General features: G+C 35.9%; 1 protein-coding gene across 12 annotated transcripts in view; it reads right to left on the bottom strand.

Annotated features, from left to right (window-relative positions):
- ANK3 (ankyrin 3, node of Ranvier (ankyrin G)) overlaps nucleotides 1-15,403 on the bottom strand; it is a 307,389-nt gene that overhangs the window by 202,844 nt on the left and 89,142 nt on the right. For all 12 annotated transcript variants that reach the window (XM_012723584.1, XM_012723582.1, XM_012723586.1 and 9 more), the window contains exons 2-5: nucleotides 12,099-12,200; nucleotides 11,625-11,723; nucleotides 11,314-11,412; nucleotides 3,238-3,336 (exon numbers count right to left, since the gene is read on the bottom strand). In XM_012723584.1, coding sequence (XP_012579038.1) covers nucleotides 3,238-3,336; nucleotides 11,314-11,412; nucleotides 11,625-11,723; nucleotides 12,099-12,200 — 399 coding nt within the window. The remainder of the gene's footprint in view (nucleotides 1-3,237; nucleotides 3,337-11,313; nucleotides 11,413-11,624; nucleotides 11,724-12,098; nucleotides 12,201-15,403) is intronic.

Raw genomic sequence — 15,403 nt, 5'->3', positions numbered from 1 at the left:
TCACTGCTTTGTGTAGTCTGACACATAATAGCTAGGTAATAATTACTTGTGGAATAAATGGACAAGTAAATATGCTTTGTGTTTCAGAATCTTAATTAGCAAAAGATAGATAAAGTATATAATATGCACTGCACAGTAATAGAGAAAAGACTTTAAAACCACAATCATGCCAGAGACTTGCTAATATACACAAGGATTTTAGGGGGAAATTTATTGAATGAACTTGGGAAAACCACATCATGTAATAAATGCAAATTTCTATTAAAACTTGCAATCCAAATGATCCTTTACTTTCTCTCTACCATTTGTTTTGTAAATACAGACTTCTGTACAAGTTATACAAATAGCATCATTAAGAAGAGCAGTAATATGGTTAGCACAGCTATATCTTGCTGTTTTTTAATTCCCTATATGAATAAGCCTAAAGAAGACAAAAAATTCAAATTCTCAGAAACCTTTAGATAAACAAATAGCTGCTATTGATGCAATGAGGCACCAGCAAGCCTCACGGAGACACAATGTAACTTGTTATTGGACAGAACATTTATTTCTGTTTCCTTCCTTTCTCCCTCTCTTCTCTCCCTGCCTCTTAAACCTGACAGAGCGGAGCCTGGGTTTATCTGACCCAGGACAATTGGAACCCCCACATGTGTGCCTTGCAGCTATCCTGACCCAAGTTAAGAGGAGACAGTAAATGTGGGCAGAAGCTAAGAAGTGACCATGTCTTCCGGTTGTCGTGACAGTTGGTTCCAGCTGAAGAAAAACAACCCCGTCCTACTTGGGTGTCTCTTGCCTCTGTTTCTGTGACATGACCCAGGTATTCCGGGAAGGGAAATGCTATTTTGCTGTAAGGCTCAATATTATTTTTAAAAGGTCTATATATGGATGTAAATAGCTGATAATTCATGTTTAATTTGGTCAGTTTTCTCATTTTTTATCAGCTGTTTTCCTACATTTTAAGAACTGATTGTATATATTCTGCCTTCATTTTTTTTCCCACTCTGTTTTCTTTCTTAAAACTATCATGCAATGAAACTAATATAAAGGAGTAGGGCCTTCCCTGGTGGCACAAATGGGTTAAAGTGCAGCACTGCGAAGCTAGCAGCAACTGCTTCACCATGAGTACCACAAGTTCAATCCACAGCCAGGAAGGTGACCCACATGGCTCAAAAGACCACTCCTGACCCGCCCTCTGCTCCCCATCAGCAGTGTACTTTGTTGATCTGCCTGTTCTGCTCCCCACTCTGTCTCTGGTGAATCCTCTCACTGCCCCTGCACCTCTGGCCTGTACCCCAGTTCTGTATGCATAAATAAATAAGTCCTTAAGTATTTACATATGTGTGTGTATATATACATATACATATATATATAAAGGAGTAAAACTATTTTTATGTATTTGTCAAGACTATTGGCTTCAGGAGCTCACATATATATCTCTTTACCCTGGTTGTAGTGTCTCTTTTGGATATTGAAATTTTAAGAAAAATTGGAGAACTGATGAACCAGTGGTGACTGGTTTACAAGGTAATTTGAAACTTTCTAGTAAGTTGGGTGTATGTTTATTTCTAAAGGAGAGATATTGTGTATCACAGAAAACAGTAGTAATGAGTATGTGTGGAGAAAGTTTGATGAAATCACTTTCATTTAGTTGATCATATATTTAGTATTTGCATGTAAAAATGGCAGTAGACTTTTTTTTTTTTTTAATCTAATTGGCCCTCTCTTGTCTCCATTCTCCCCAACACTGTGAGAAGACCTGTGGGGTCCTGTGCTCAGGCCAGCTGCTCCCAAACCCAAGTGTGAGGAAAGTTACTGTACTCCACTTATTAAACGCTTGTTCTTTTGTTAGCAACCAGCAGTCATTTATTTAAGACTATTACTATAATACAATCTATTTGCACTCAAAACAGAAAATTAAGGTTGCCTCCTACTTCTAAATGCAAACCACTGTAACAATATTCTATGACATTTTTCTCTATCAGGACAGATCATCTTTCCTCATTTTTAATATGCTCTATAACTTTTGTATTAATATGATGCTTTATTAAGCAGATTCTATATTCGTGTATGATTTGGTTCTTTCTACTTAAAAAAATTGGTATCCTTATGTTAATGAACATATATACTAACTTTGCATTTTCATTTAAGTGCAATATAAATTCTTAGATGTAAAATCGCTAAGTAAAAAGGGAGGTAAACATTAATTTGTCATACACTTTGATAGTTTCCAAAAGTTCTACACAAGTGCTATAAGCAATTGTGAACTTTATCAATATTGTATAGACCTTTTTAAAGTTTTACCTACTCCTCAAATTTTGTCCTCATTTCATGGAGAAAAGATTAGGTTTCATTTTTATCTGATTAATAAATTAACATTCCTTTCACTATGAATGAGAAGAATATTTTCATATACCTTGCATTTCTTTTTATACAAATTAGTTTTTTCATTTAGTGATTTCTCGGGGAGGTATCCAAAATGGTGGCTAAGGTTATATGCAATTCCTTTATTGTGTTCTTTCTTGTGTCAGTTCAGGAAACACATCAGAATGCTAGACAGAAGCGTGGTACAATGACACAGACAACCCTGCATTTGTTCTAAATCATTTTGTTAGAAATACAGAATGTCAAAACATTGGTATTTTATCATTAGCAATTGATTTCTACTGATATACTTTACAATATCAACCTTCTGTTCTGATCACCAGAAAAAATAAACTGTACCACCAAAGATTGTACCAAAGGTTTAAATAACTTCCTTACATTCAAGGTTGTTTTTCATATGTCATTCTTACCTAAATTAAAATGTATAACAGTGTTATTTAGAAGTGTGAATTAAATTAGTTAACTTTAGAAATATAAAAATTCAATCATTGTAACTAGGCTAACTTAAATTTGGAGAGACAGATTTAACACTAATGCCTAATCAAAAAAATATTTCAAAACATTGGTTTTCATTGAGGCAAAATTACGAGACAAAAGCTTGTTCTCAGGTAAACATGTAAACACTAAGTTGCACAATGCCAGGGTGGACCCAGATATTTAAGGACAGACAGGGCATCTATGTGATAGAAGATACTTTAAAGATTAAAAACAGATTTTCTAATATATTTTATAGAAACTCATGAACCCATTAATATACAGGTGGAATTGAGACACCAAGAGGATCAATTCTCAATGTTACAAGTCAATCCCATAAGCATATGAACTGATACACCTAGAGAAACCAAAATGCCTTACCTCTGTGGCAAGGCTTTGACTTGCTCCATTGTCAAGAAGGAACTTCACAACCTCCAGGTGGTTTTCCTGGGCAGCCATATACAAAGGCGTGAAGCCATTCTGTAAAGTAAGAAAGTTTATCTGTAGCTTTCTAGCACAATCAATTTTTCCACTATACTGAAGATACCATAAATTCTAAAAAATACTAACATAATTTTGATGTTATTTTAATGTAGATAGTATTTATTAGAAAACCTAAAATACCACAATATAAGCAAAATTCATAACATAAGTGCAATTCACATTTATACTTCATAATTCGTATTTTGAGTGTAGTTCATAGTCAACAGTGTAACACAACTACTTTAATAAGTACATCCGTTTAATCATCACACCCTTAATGTCTACTATGAGTAAAGGATTTTACTAGATGCTATAAAATTATGAAAACCAATGTATCTGGTCAATGTAACTCCCTAGCAACAAAACAATGAACTATTTTAAGTAAATGATGTGATACTTTTACATAAAATTAAGCATCTAAAACATTTCCTATTAGAGAGCAATTTATAACAGCTTCAAAGTTACCATAGACGGTAAGTTCTAAGATGTCCATTTAGAAGAGAATCAAGCCTATTTGCAAAATAGCATACTTCAAATTCAAAGTAGGATTTAATTAGTAGACTATGTTTCATAATTTTCCTTTGGATTTTTTGCAGGCATGTCATATTCATGTTCAGAATATATCTGTTCATACATGCATGCACATTACATGGGTGTCTGTTGGAAAAGCATCCAAAATGCCAAAGATTTTGAAATTAAGCAAATGAATATATACATTTTAAGTTTCTAATTATAATTGTTGCATATATACATTTGCTTTTTAGAGCAATATACATGAATCTATGATATACTGTAGTATTTTAAATTTTATTGCAAGATATACACATTAAATTTTCAGATTGTAACAGTCTGAATATATTTTCAGATGCAGTTCTATTTAAGAGATGTTCTAAAAATTATATATATAGTATGCAATTTCAAAGAACAGATGTAAATATATTCTAAACTAAGTATTCTCAAATATTAAATTTTTGACTAAAAATAGCTATTTATGCTAAATAAAATATTTAGTCTGTAGTTATTAATTATATATGGTAATGATTGTAAACTATCATTTACAAATGACAATCTTAGTTATCCATAATTCAGTCTCTGGTAACCTCACTTTGTTTGGCTTATAGCTAAGAATGAGAAAGTTAGTTAAAAAGATGGAAATAGGGCCTCCCTGGTGGCACAGGAGTTAAGTCTCAGTGCTATCAAGCTGTCACCAGCCAATGCAGACAGGGAGCTGAGCTACTGGGTGCAGCAGGCCTCTCCTATTTTGTCCACTGCTACCCTCCCAAGTATATTTCAGTAGATCTGCCTGTTCTGCTTACCACTCTATCTCTGTTGAATCTGCTCAGCCCTGCATACCTCTACACCCCTGTTCGTATATACATTAATAAATAATAATAAATATTTTAAAATACAGATAAAAGTGATGTCATATAGCAAATATCCCATAGAGTATACACTTTATTCATCAGAGCCCTCCATTTCTCTACTTACTCTGCTTTATATATAATAATAACAAATAAGGTTATCAGTTACCAAGCTCAAGATCAGATACAAAATGTGACACAGGGATTCACAGTTCTTACACCTTAACTTTTTATTTAGCAACATCACTGAAGTTTACAGTTGTGATGGCCTATCGTGAAAAATTCTATCAACATTTAAATCCAAAGCATGAAAAACTGCAACATTATGTTTGTATGTCTCTCTGTGTATGTATATATGTGTTTCATCTTTGTTACTGTCCCCAAAAGCTGTAAGGAAAACAGAGGTAGTTTAGGATTATCCTTATTATATTGCTATCTAATTTAACATTTTCTTATTTGAACCAAAAGTTCACTTAATACTTGTTTGATCAATAAATCCCTTAAAACTAAAGCAAATCCTTCCTCCCCAACAAAAAATATTAAAAACAAAGAAGTCACGTTAAAGAACAAAAAAATTATATATATATATAAAAAAAAGGGGGTGTAGGGCCCTCCCAGATGGCGCAGCGGGTTAAAGCACAGCACTAAGAAGCAAAAGCCACTTGCGCATGAGTTCGATCCCCACCTGCCCTGGAGGTGACCACATGGCGTGGCAGACCTCTCCTGAACCGGCCCGCTGCTCCCCTCAGCAGTGTACTTCGTCGATCTGCCTGTTCTGCTCCCCACTCTGTCTCTGGTGAAGCCTCTCGCTGCCCCTGAGCCTCTGACCTGTACCCTACTTCTGTATGTGACAAAATAAATAAATCTTTAAAAAAAAAAAAGAGTGTGTGTGGAAACTAGTGAGGATTTTACTCATAGCTCAGGGAACTACTGAGTTATCTTTTTTCATGAGCTGAAAATTTCAGAGGGAAAGTTCAAGGTTCAGATGTTAGGTGTACAATTTTTAAACAATTTCAAAATGGATGGCATTCTCTCAGAAACAAACATCACTGGATAACTCAAGCTTGTGCAGTCTCAATTTCAGGGCAAATTTCTACTGCAGATCAAGTTTACCTAAGAAAACACCCGTCTTCCTACAAACATCTGGTTTAGCACAAATTTGCCACGGTTCCTAAGGTTAACTGAAGAAGCAAACATTTCATGACCCATGAATCCCAAAAAAGGCACTGAAGTTTAGGCATCACAGACCCAGAACATCCACAGAGTGATTCTTAACAAGAATCAAGTTTTACAAATTCATGGGGTGAAAAGCACAGAACTAGAATTACTCAGAAGTAACATGTAGACAAGAGTCAGAATAAGATACAGTCCTGTGATTAACTCTTTTCCACAGTTGGTTTTTTGCCTTTTTGAATGTTTGCTATCCTGAGGCCATTTATCAGGAAACTGCCTGTTTTCTGAATGGTTACATTCTCTCATATTTTGCTAAACACTTCAAATACCATAACATGTACCCTTATCCTTTAAAATCGGAGTGGTATCTAGTACATTCACAAAGTTGAATAGCCACGCCCATGGTCTAGTTCCAGAACATTTTTATCAACAGAAAAGAAACCCTGTACCTTTTGGTGTTTGCCCTCTTCAAACCCTCTGACAATCACTCATCTACTTTCTTGGTCATTTGCCTACCCTGGACCCTTCACACAAATAAGATAAACTAATATGTGGTCTTGAAAGGCCTGATTCTACCTCTGCTGTCCAAACTGAAAATATTTTGGTGAGGTCTTTGTAAATAGAATTCATTTTATATTGTGCACTGGTAGTGGAAGAGAAAGGTTTTTATTTTGTTTTGCTTTTGTGCAAGTTAACCTGCCTCTGTTTGATTCATTTATCAATATCAGCCCATTTTGTTTTAGCGGAGCTACCTCTTCCCACTTATGTAGGTTGTAAAGAGTGAATAAAAATGCTACCGCCACTCTTTAGCACACTAAGGCTTAGGACACAAGAAATTCAATAATGTGTCATAGACAATTTAAGGCCATGTTGACTTTCCATGCAATAGTCCCTGGACTGGGAGAATAGCTAGATTTCAAGAAAAACAATGTAATTTTTCTCTGAAAAGAATAAAGAACACCATTGTTTCTATATTAATTTCCTAACTGAGGAAATTTCCAAAACAAAAAGCAGGCCAAAAGGAACATATGGGTGCCCAATTTGCATTTTCTTTTTTTGTAGCAACAATCAACTCAGTTCTCAAAAGGCAGAGCAACTCGAGATTGAACAAATTTGCAATTTGGTGTCTGACTTTACCCAATATCTTCAATACCTTCTGCTCTGAACATTCTTTGCAGTGCTAAAGCATGCAAATATAAGCATGCAAATCTGTGGACTTTTAATTTTATAGATAGTACCAAGGCATACTGCATAATATCGTACACAATAAAATAGAAATCCTTCTGAGTCTATTTAAACAAGGGTGTAAATTTCATCCATGCCTTTTTTTTTTTTTTAAGATTTATTTATTTGTGCATACAGAACTGGGGTACAGGCCAGAGGCTCAGGGGCGGCAAGAGGCTTCACCAGAGACAGAGTGGGGAACAGAACAGGCAGATCGATGAAGTACACTGCTGAGGGGAGCAGCGGGAGGTCAGGAGAGGTCTGCCACACCATGTGGTCACCTCCAGGGCAGGAGGGAATCGAACTCATGTGGAAGTGGCTTTAGCTTCTTAGTGCTGTGCTTTAACCTGCTGCGCCACCAGGGAGGGCCGCTTTTTTTTTTTTTTTTTTTAATCCATCCTAATTTCCCAACCTCTCTCTGTAACATCATAAAAGTGCTTTTAAAAGGAAATTGTTCAAGGCTTGGGGATAGATTTGCATTAATTTGCATGTGATACTAATTTTCACATGTGAAGATTGCTTAACTTGGAGGTGTGTTATAAGGTCAAAAGTCATAGATGCTCTCTTTGTATCACACTCATTTGTTTGACCACAGCCCCTGAACCTGACCGCCCCATCAAGGGACACTAAAGATTATACAGAAATACCAAGGAGGACTGGCTTAAAAGGGACTTGCCTTGCTTAACACGACTGTGCAAACCTGTCCATTGAGAATATTTTGAGAGTAAAAATGTTATTTGAAACAAACTCTGCTTTTTACTAAACACAGTTGCTGCTTTATTTTACAGAATAAAGACAGAGGACTAAAGAGTAAGGGATGTCATGTGGTAGCTTGAGATTTTCCAACAGCCAATACTGTTAATTATTGCTGCTATATTTAGTGCAAAGTATTATGGGCTTAATCATATCAGAGTTCTTTACAATCACAACTTAGTTGTTCAACACAATTTCTTTTCAGGGTAGATCGAGATAATTTTTGTGCCGTATTCAGTCTGATAAAAAAAAGCAAATTACTTTTTAAAATTAATATAATAGTTTATTTTTATATCATTTTTCCATCTCAGTTGTAATCCCTGTGGGCTTCCCATCATTAAATTGTAACAGGTACAGGTTTCATGGACTCTGCCCCTACTCTTACAAAATCACCCATGTGCCATCACCATGGTCCCGTGCACTTCCCTCCCTCCACAGTTTTTGATCCCATTCCCCATTCCACACCCGTAAAATGTCTCTGGTATATAGTTGTCCATTATTATTATTATTTTCTCCCCTGGTCCTTTATACTCCTGCTATGAGTAAAAACCATCTGGTATTTTCCCTTTTCTTTCTAAAAGCCAACTAATTTTTAAGGCCTGCTACAAAGGCAATGGTAAGATTTAGTTTAAAATAATACCTATAAATTCCTACTTGATAGTTTTAATTTCTAAGGTCAGACTTGAACTTCCTAGCTTTTTTTTTTAAGTTAAGGAAAACTTTTACATTTCAGGAAGTTGAGGGGTTCTCTTTGTTATTTCTTGTTGTCTTCTAAATATTGTCTATGGGTTAAAATTTTACTTTTGGGGCCCTCCCTGGTGGCACAACAGGTTAGGATGTAGCATTGCAAGCTGGCCTCAGACACTTCAGTGCAAGTTCGCTCAGGAGGTGATCCACATGGCACGTCAGACCTCTCCTGACCTGTCCAGTGCTTCTCTCAGCAGTGTACTTCGTCTATCTCCCTGTTCTGCTCCCCACTCTGTCTCTGGTGAAGCCTCTCACCGCCCCTGCACCTCTGGCTTGTACCCCAGTTCTGTATTAATAAATAAATCTTTAAAAAAAAATTCACTTGGAGTGACATTACCTTGAATATTAAAATCTCCAGTGTGTTTTATATGCTGCCAAAGAAATGGAATTCAATCTATTTTAAGATATTATTGCTTGTTGTTCTTTACGGATGTTCCTATTAAAAAGTCATTACTGGAAACTTTCATGGAAACACTACTGTTTGTGGTCATCTCATTATTAACTGTGTACATGGAACAATGTAGAGCAGAAGACCTGTGGGGCAGATGCCTGGATGAAGGAGGGCTTCTGTGAACTCTATGTGGGGTATTCCAAGAACAGCTGCAATGAATGGGATTTCACAGCCTGTGTGTTTCTTTCTCTCTTGATCATCATTAGGGAATGTGTGTAAGTTGAAATCAAATATGGTTAGGATTTTATTTCAATTGCCCCTTCTCTCAACACCACAGAGAAGATTTAAAGTTACAACTGCTCTAAACAGTCAAGAATGTGTGCAGTGTATCAAAAAAGGTTAATCTATCCTTGCTTAATGGGATGAGGAGGGAGGAGTGGGGAAAGAATGAAAATGGATTAGTTTTCTCACTGCGTCAGAATTTAACATTAGTCACTTTCCAGTAAATAGTTTGAGGCATTAAAAAAATGGTTTGGAAGCATGATACTTCTGATGGAGTCAACTGTTCTGTAGCTTTCTCAAAGTACTGTAATTATCAATATTCAACTTTATGTAATTCCTTTCTGGACAAGCATTACCACTACAAGTGAACTCCTCCAGAGAAATCAGGATAAGTGGCATAAAATATAACAAAGTTTTAACCACACGGAACTGGAGAGAAATTAGATCAAATGTATAAGAACTCAAGTGGTGAGAAACACATTGCAGTTGCTTCTCCATGACAGGCTATTTAAAGGTACCAGAGCTATCACTGCGAGGCCTTGTGTAAAGATGGAAGAAGCCCTGCAGCAGATTCTGTGGGCCCAGAAAGAAAGGGAGGTTTCTGTTATCTAAATCATCATTACTGGAAAAAAGAAAATCTGAAGAAATCAAGCACAAAATGGAGATCAAAAATTCTTAATAGATAAAGTGAAATTGCATTTCATCTTGAAAGACAAAATTAGAAGTTGTTAAGGCAAGCTGGTATGATTTAGCAAAATGTAGATGTAACTGCATTCACATGCAAGTTCTCTGAAGGAACAAAGACTGTATTACATACATTCTTTAGGGAGAAAAAGTATACTTGTTCTAACAAAGTTAACGGATAGCTTGGCACTCACCACTTTTAATTTTTATAGTAGAAGCAAATCATATTTTGTTTTTTTTTTTTTTTTGCAAAAAGTAGTTGAGAATCAAGGCCTCACCTAATTTCTTTTCCTTTATTTAATCTTTTCATTTTTCAAATGACTTTCATTTGGATATTTTGATATCAGGAAATCACCCTAATTCCTCTCCCTGGCTGGTCTAATGTTATGAGAAAGTCATGTACTCACAGCTGAGCTATTTATTTCATTGCTTATCCTGAGTTCATAAAACCCTCTATCTTTTATCAAACTTTTGGTTATAGTCTAAAATCAACCTGTTTATTATCTTAACACCCTGAGGAAATACTGACAAACTGGAGGATGCCAGCATTCAACTAGAATGAATGTTTAAGTAGGTATTAATTTTAGAGATGAGTAGGTGTATAATATATGTTATATGTCATATAATATATAATAGGTATGTTATAATGCTGTCTGCTTGCCAACACAACCTCATATCAGTGGAGACTTATGATTTGGCTAATGGGGACCTATATTTTTAAACTATTAAAGTGAAATAGTTCTTTTGGACTGAAAATCTATTAAGATAATCTTTTGGTGTTCTTTCTTAGAACTTTATCCAGGAATCTGAGAGCTTACAGGAGATACTACTGAATAAATACATTACTAGCATATTTCTACTACAATCTAGAAATTTTAAAGTTTTGGGACATTTAAAGTGTATTCTGCTTTTTTTTTTTTTAGAAAAATCTGTTTCAGGGTACAATAATCATGCCTTAGTAGACAGAAATTAAGCAGGAAATTATGTATTTCCTTTTCAAATACATAAGGAACTGATGTATTTTAAACTTTTAAATTCCTCATTTATGGGCATAACCATTTGTTTTTGCAGGTTAATAAATATGGAAACTGGCTAGCATCCTGGCATAGAAGACTGTGAATCACAGATATCCCTCAGGTAATTATAAATACAAGGAACAGTCATACAGTTATGGGCAACTTTAAAAATCTCTATCTCTTAAATGTAAGAATTACAAATGAACATGTGTAGGAAATAATCAAAGAATATTGATTATACTGACTACATATATGACATATATCATCTGGACTATTCAACATTCAGTAAGATTATTTGAAAATCACAACGGAAAGATTATTTTGTGGCAGCATTGTAGGTTACCTGAGATTGTGCGTTAACGTTGGCGCCATTTGTCACCAAGACCTTTACCACCTCTGCCTGCCCGGCCAGAGATGCTATGTGCAATGCTGTGTTTCCTTTCTAGAAGATGAAAAGAAAGATATATCAACTCACCCGTTTTGTCCTGCATGATTTGATATTTATATACAATATCACAATCCCTTTTCGTTTACAACTTCCCCGAAGACGACAAATTTTACAAGAATTTCATGAGAAATGTGCCCTGATTCTCACTGAAGGCTGACTCTTCTCTGCATTCGACAGGTAACAGAAGGATTAAACTTGCTACTGACCTTTGTGGCTGCATCTACATTGGCTTCTCTCTGTAGCAGTTCCGAAACCACTTCTACATGACCTTCTTTGGAAGCAAGATGGAGGGCATTCAATCCATTCTGATTGAAAGTGAAGGGAAAGCGTTACTCAGCAGGTTGAAAATAGAGCAGTAAGTAGACTAACAAGAACTCTTAAGACAACAACCATCACACCATCAATTACTTGCATATGTGCAGTGTAGGAACTTGTATGTGGGCTGAACTGTTGAACTGTTTTGGTTTCATTACTTAAACTTTAGAAATTATTAAAGACTACATTTCTGAATAATCCTCTAATAAAGCACAGACTCATTTGATAATTCAAGCTGGTGAAATTTAACAGAGAAAAATTTGGCAAAACCTGGAAGTCTTGGCCATATCTAAAAACCCATTTAAATAAAGTTTGGATTTTTATCTTTTTAACTAGAAAGCTAAACAATAGCAACAACGACTAACCTGATTGCAAATGTTGATGTCAACTCCGTTTTTTATGTAATCAAGGGCCTTTTCTAAGTGTCCAGCTCGGGCTGCTCTTAAGTAACTTGCGTTAGCATCAGACTGAAAAAGAAAACAAGAAAAACATTTTGATGAGCAATCACTAGAAAAAATTCAAATTCTTTAAAAATTAATGTCTTTGTGATGGCTCGTAATAAGGGAGATACAATTTAAAACCACAATGAGATACCACCATTGTGAGAATGGCACATCTTCAAACAACTAGCAACAACAAATGTTGGCGAGGATGTGGAGAAAAAGGAACTCTCCTGCACTGCTGGTGAGAATGCAAGCTAGTGCATGCATTATGAAAACTGTTTGGAGGTTTCTCAAACTGCTAAACATGGAGCTTCCCTACGACCCAGCAATCCCACTCCTAGATATCTACCCAAAAGACACAAAAACACTGATTGAAAAAGATACCTGCACCCCCATGTTTATTGCTGCTTTATTTACAATTGGAAAAACATGGAAGCAGCCCAAATGCCCAAAAGTAGATGACTGGATAAAAAAGATGTGGTACATATACACAATGGAATATTACTCAGCAACCAAAAAAGAGAAACACATGTCTTTTGCAGCAACTTGGATGGAGCTGGAAAAGATCATGCTTAGCGAGATAAGCCAGAAAGAGAAAGAAAAATACTGGATGGTTTCACTCATAGCAGGAGTATAATGGACCAGGCGAGAAAATAACAAAAATAATGAACAACCATATACCAGAGACATTTTGTGGGGGTGGAGTGGGGATCAAAAACGGGGGGTGGGGTGGGGAAGGAAGTTCATGGGATTATGGTGATGGCACAAGGGTGACTTGGTAATGGGAAACCCGTGGGGATTACAATTGAGATGGGGGAAAAAAATGTACAAAATGATGTAAAAATAAACTGTTATAAAATTTAAAAAAAGTTAACTAAAAAAAAAGTTAATGTCTTTGTGATGTTATGACTAAATCTGAACTGAAACAGAAAATTTCTCATAATATCCAGGCACCTTAAATCAACATAGTAACATTTCGGGAGAGTAGAGACATGGGCCAACTAACACTGAATAGTTGTTATTTTACAAAATCCTCACTGTTCTTTTGCATCAGGAATTTAGCATCTTGTATCAAGCTACCACAGCAAGTATTTTCAATTAATAGTTTCACAAAACATTTAATATTGTTATGCTGCTTTAATAGGAATTTGTGGGCTATGTTCTCTTGGAATTTTCTATAGGACACAAACACGTGTTGAAACTTTGGGTTGCACTTGACAAGCATTTAAATTGTCTGCACAGATTGTGAAGCATAGTTTTTATGTATTTTCATACAAATTAAGGTATTGGAAAACTTCTCTTTTAAAAGCATTAGCAGGAGCAAAAAAGTTCATGTGAATTTTAAAGCAACAAAAACCAATTTTATAATTCATCCACCGAAATTTCATAACTCTGAAATACTGCAGAACTCTAATACCTACAACTGCACTGTTGAAATCACCTAGTAAAAAAAGGTGTACGAGGAAAAACAGCAAATTTGGCTTCAGTTTGTAAAGGAATATTGTTTAGTATGGAGTGATACAGAAGCAGGTTTTCTTGAAAGGGCAGCCAGAAAATATCTCGTCACTAGTTAGAAATGCAGTCACACAGAGTATGGCTTAAAGGAGTAAAGTGTCTTCTTTCAGCCATTTGGCAGATATCTCCTTCCAAGCCCCTGTTCATGCCACCTGTCTGTGAAGACTTCCCAGACCCCCCATGCAGAGGTTAATTGCTCAGTGCTCCCAAAGCATTAATTTCATTGAGCTCTCTTGATATTTGTCACATAGTATTCTAGCTTTGCTAGACCTGCCTTTCTTCCTTCCTAAATGGAAGTCCCTTAAAAACAAGAAGAGGCATATTAATGGGGAAGGCAACTGGAAAATTTCCAAGATGCCAATCTTGGAGGAATGCTAATTCATGTCCAGCAATGTAGTTGAGAAGTAAATTCTTTCCTTTACAAGGACCTTTGGCTCCAGAGCCAGTCAAATGAGAGTTGACTTGCTAGAACCTCAAAGGAGAGGCACAGCTCCAGGGGTCAGGACCCCCACCTTTCCCACTGATAATGGCATCTCTCTCCCTGAAGGAATTTGGTTTTTTCTGTCTTTAAGTCAGTTTCTCAAGCTCAGCACCACTGGCATTTTGAGCTGAATAATTCTTTGCTGTGGGCAATAGGCCTATTGAGTATTACTGCTTATCTGATTCCCTAGTTTCTACCCACAAGTAGTAACCAGCAGTAACCACTCATACAACAACAAAAAATGTCTCCCAAATAGCCAAATTTCCTGTGGGTGGGGAGGTAGAAATTCTAGTTGAGAACCTAAATAAACAGCAAACTAATTTATTGAAAGATTAAATGCTACAACAGACTTCAACCTTTGGCCTATTACACTGCCACATGGTTGAAGTTATCATAAGACAGTGACTATTTGTATATTCATCTTTTAGTTTCTGCTGCAACATAGAAGGTACCTATAAATGTTTTGTGAATGAGTGAATATATTGATAAATAAGTAAATTGGAGCTGAAATAACTGTATTAAGTAAAAGATAGCTTGGAACAATCTAGGAATCTTAATTATTTTTAAGTTGAGATTCTTTTATGGTACAGAGACCATAAGCTAAGCCACTGAGTAGGACTTCTTGTAGCACACACAGGTATTGCTAAAATGATGCTGGGATTTAAAAAAAAAAAAAGCATGTAAATCATTTAATTAGAGGAGACAGTAAAGTAAGGAAGGATAAGAAATATCAGTTTTGCTCCTCCCTGGTGGCCTAGGGATTAAGTCTCAGCACTATCACTTCTATGGCCTCGGTTTGATCCCCTGCCGGGGAGCTAAGCCACCGAGAGTGTGTCAGACCTCCCCTGTCTTGCCCACTGCTCCCCTCAGCAGTGCATTTCAGTAGATCCCTGTTCTGCTCCCCACTCTGTCTTTGGAAAATCCTGTCAACCCCTGCCCCTCTGCCCTATACCCAATTCTGCTACAAAGTAAGCATTAAAAATAAAAAGAAATATGGTTTTAACTTAAAGCACAACGTTTTGAGAATTTAAGGAAATATAAAATAGATGTGGCATAATTGAAGATTCACTTGTGTTCATCTCACTGTTAAACTTTTCCAAATGGATGCGTCACTATTTTTTTCTTCCAAATTCTGCCTATAGTATCTACATGTCATTGTTTATTGCTTAACATTATAAAGACACTATTTTGTATTAACCTCAATATCAAGTTTTTTTTTTTTTAAAGATTT

This window comes from Condylura cristata, unplaced genomic scaffold (genome assembly GCF_000260355.1).
Source record: "Condylura cristata isolate star-nosed mole 26May11 unplaced genomic scaffold, ConCri1.0 scaffold00011, whole genome shotgun sequence".
NCBI classification, from domain to species: domain Eukaryota; kingdom Metazoa; phylum Chordata; class Mammalia; order Eulipotyphla; family Talpidae; genus Condylura; species Condylura cristata.
Note: the sequence above shows the minus strand (reverse complement) of the source record. Positions and strands in the feature narration are given on the sequence as shown.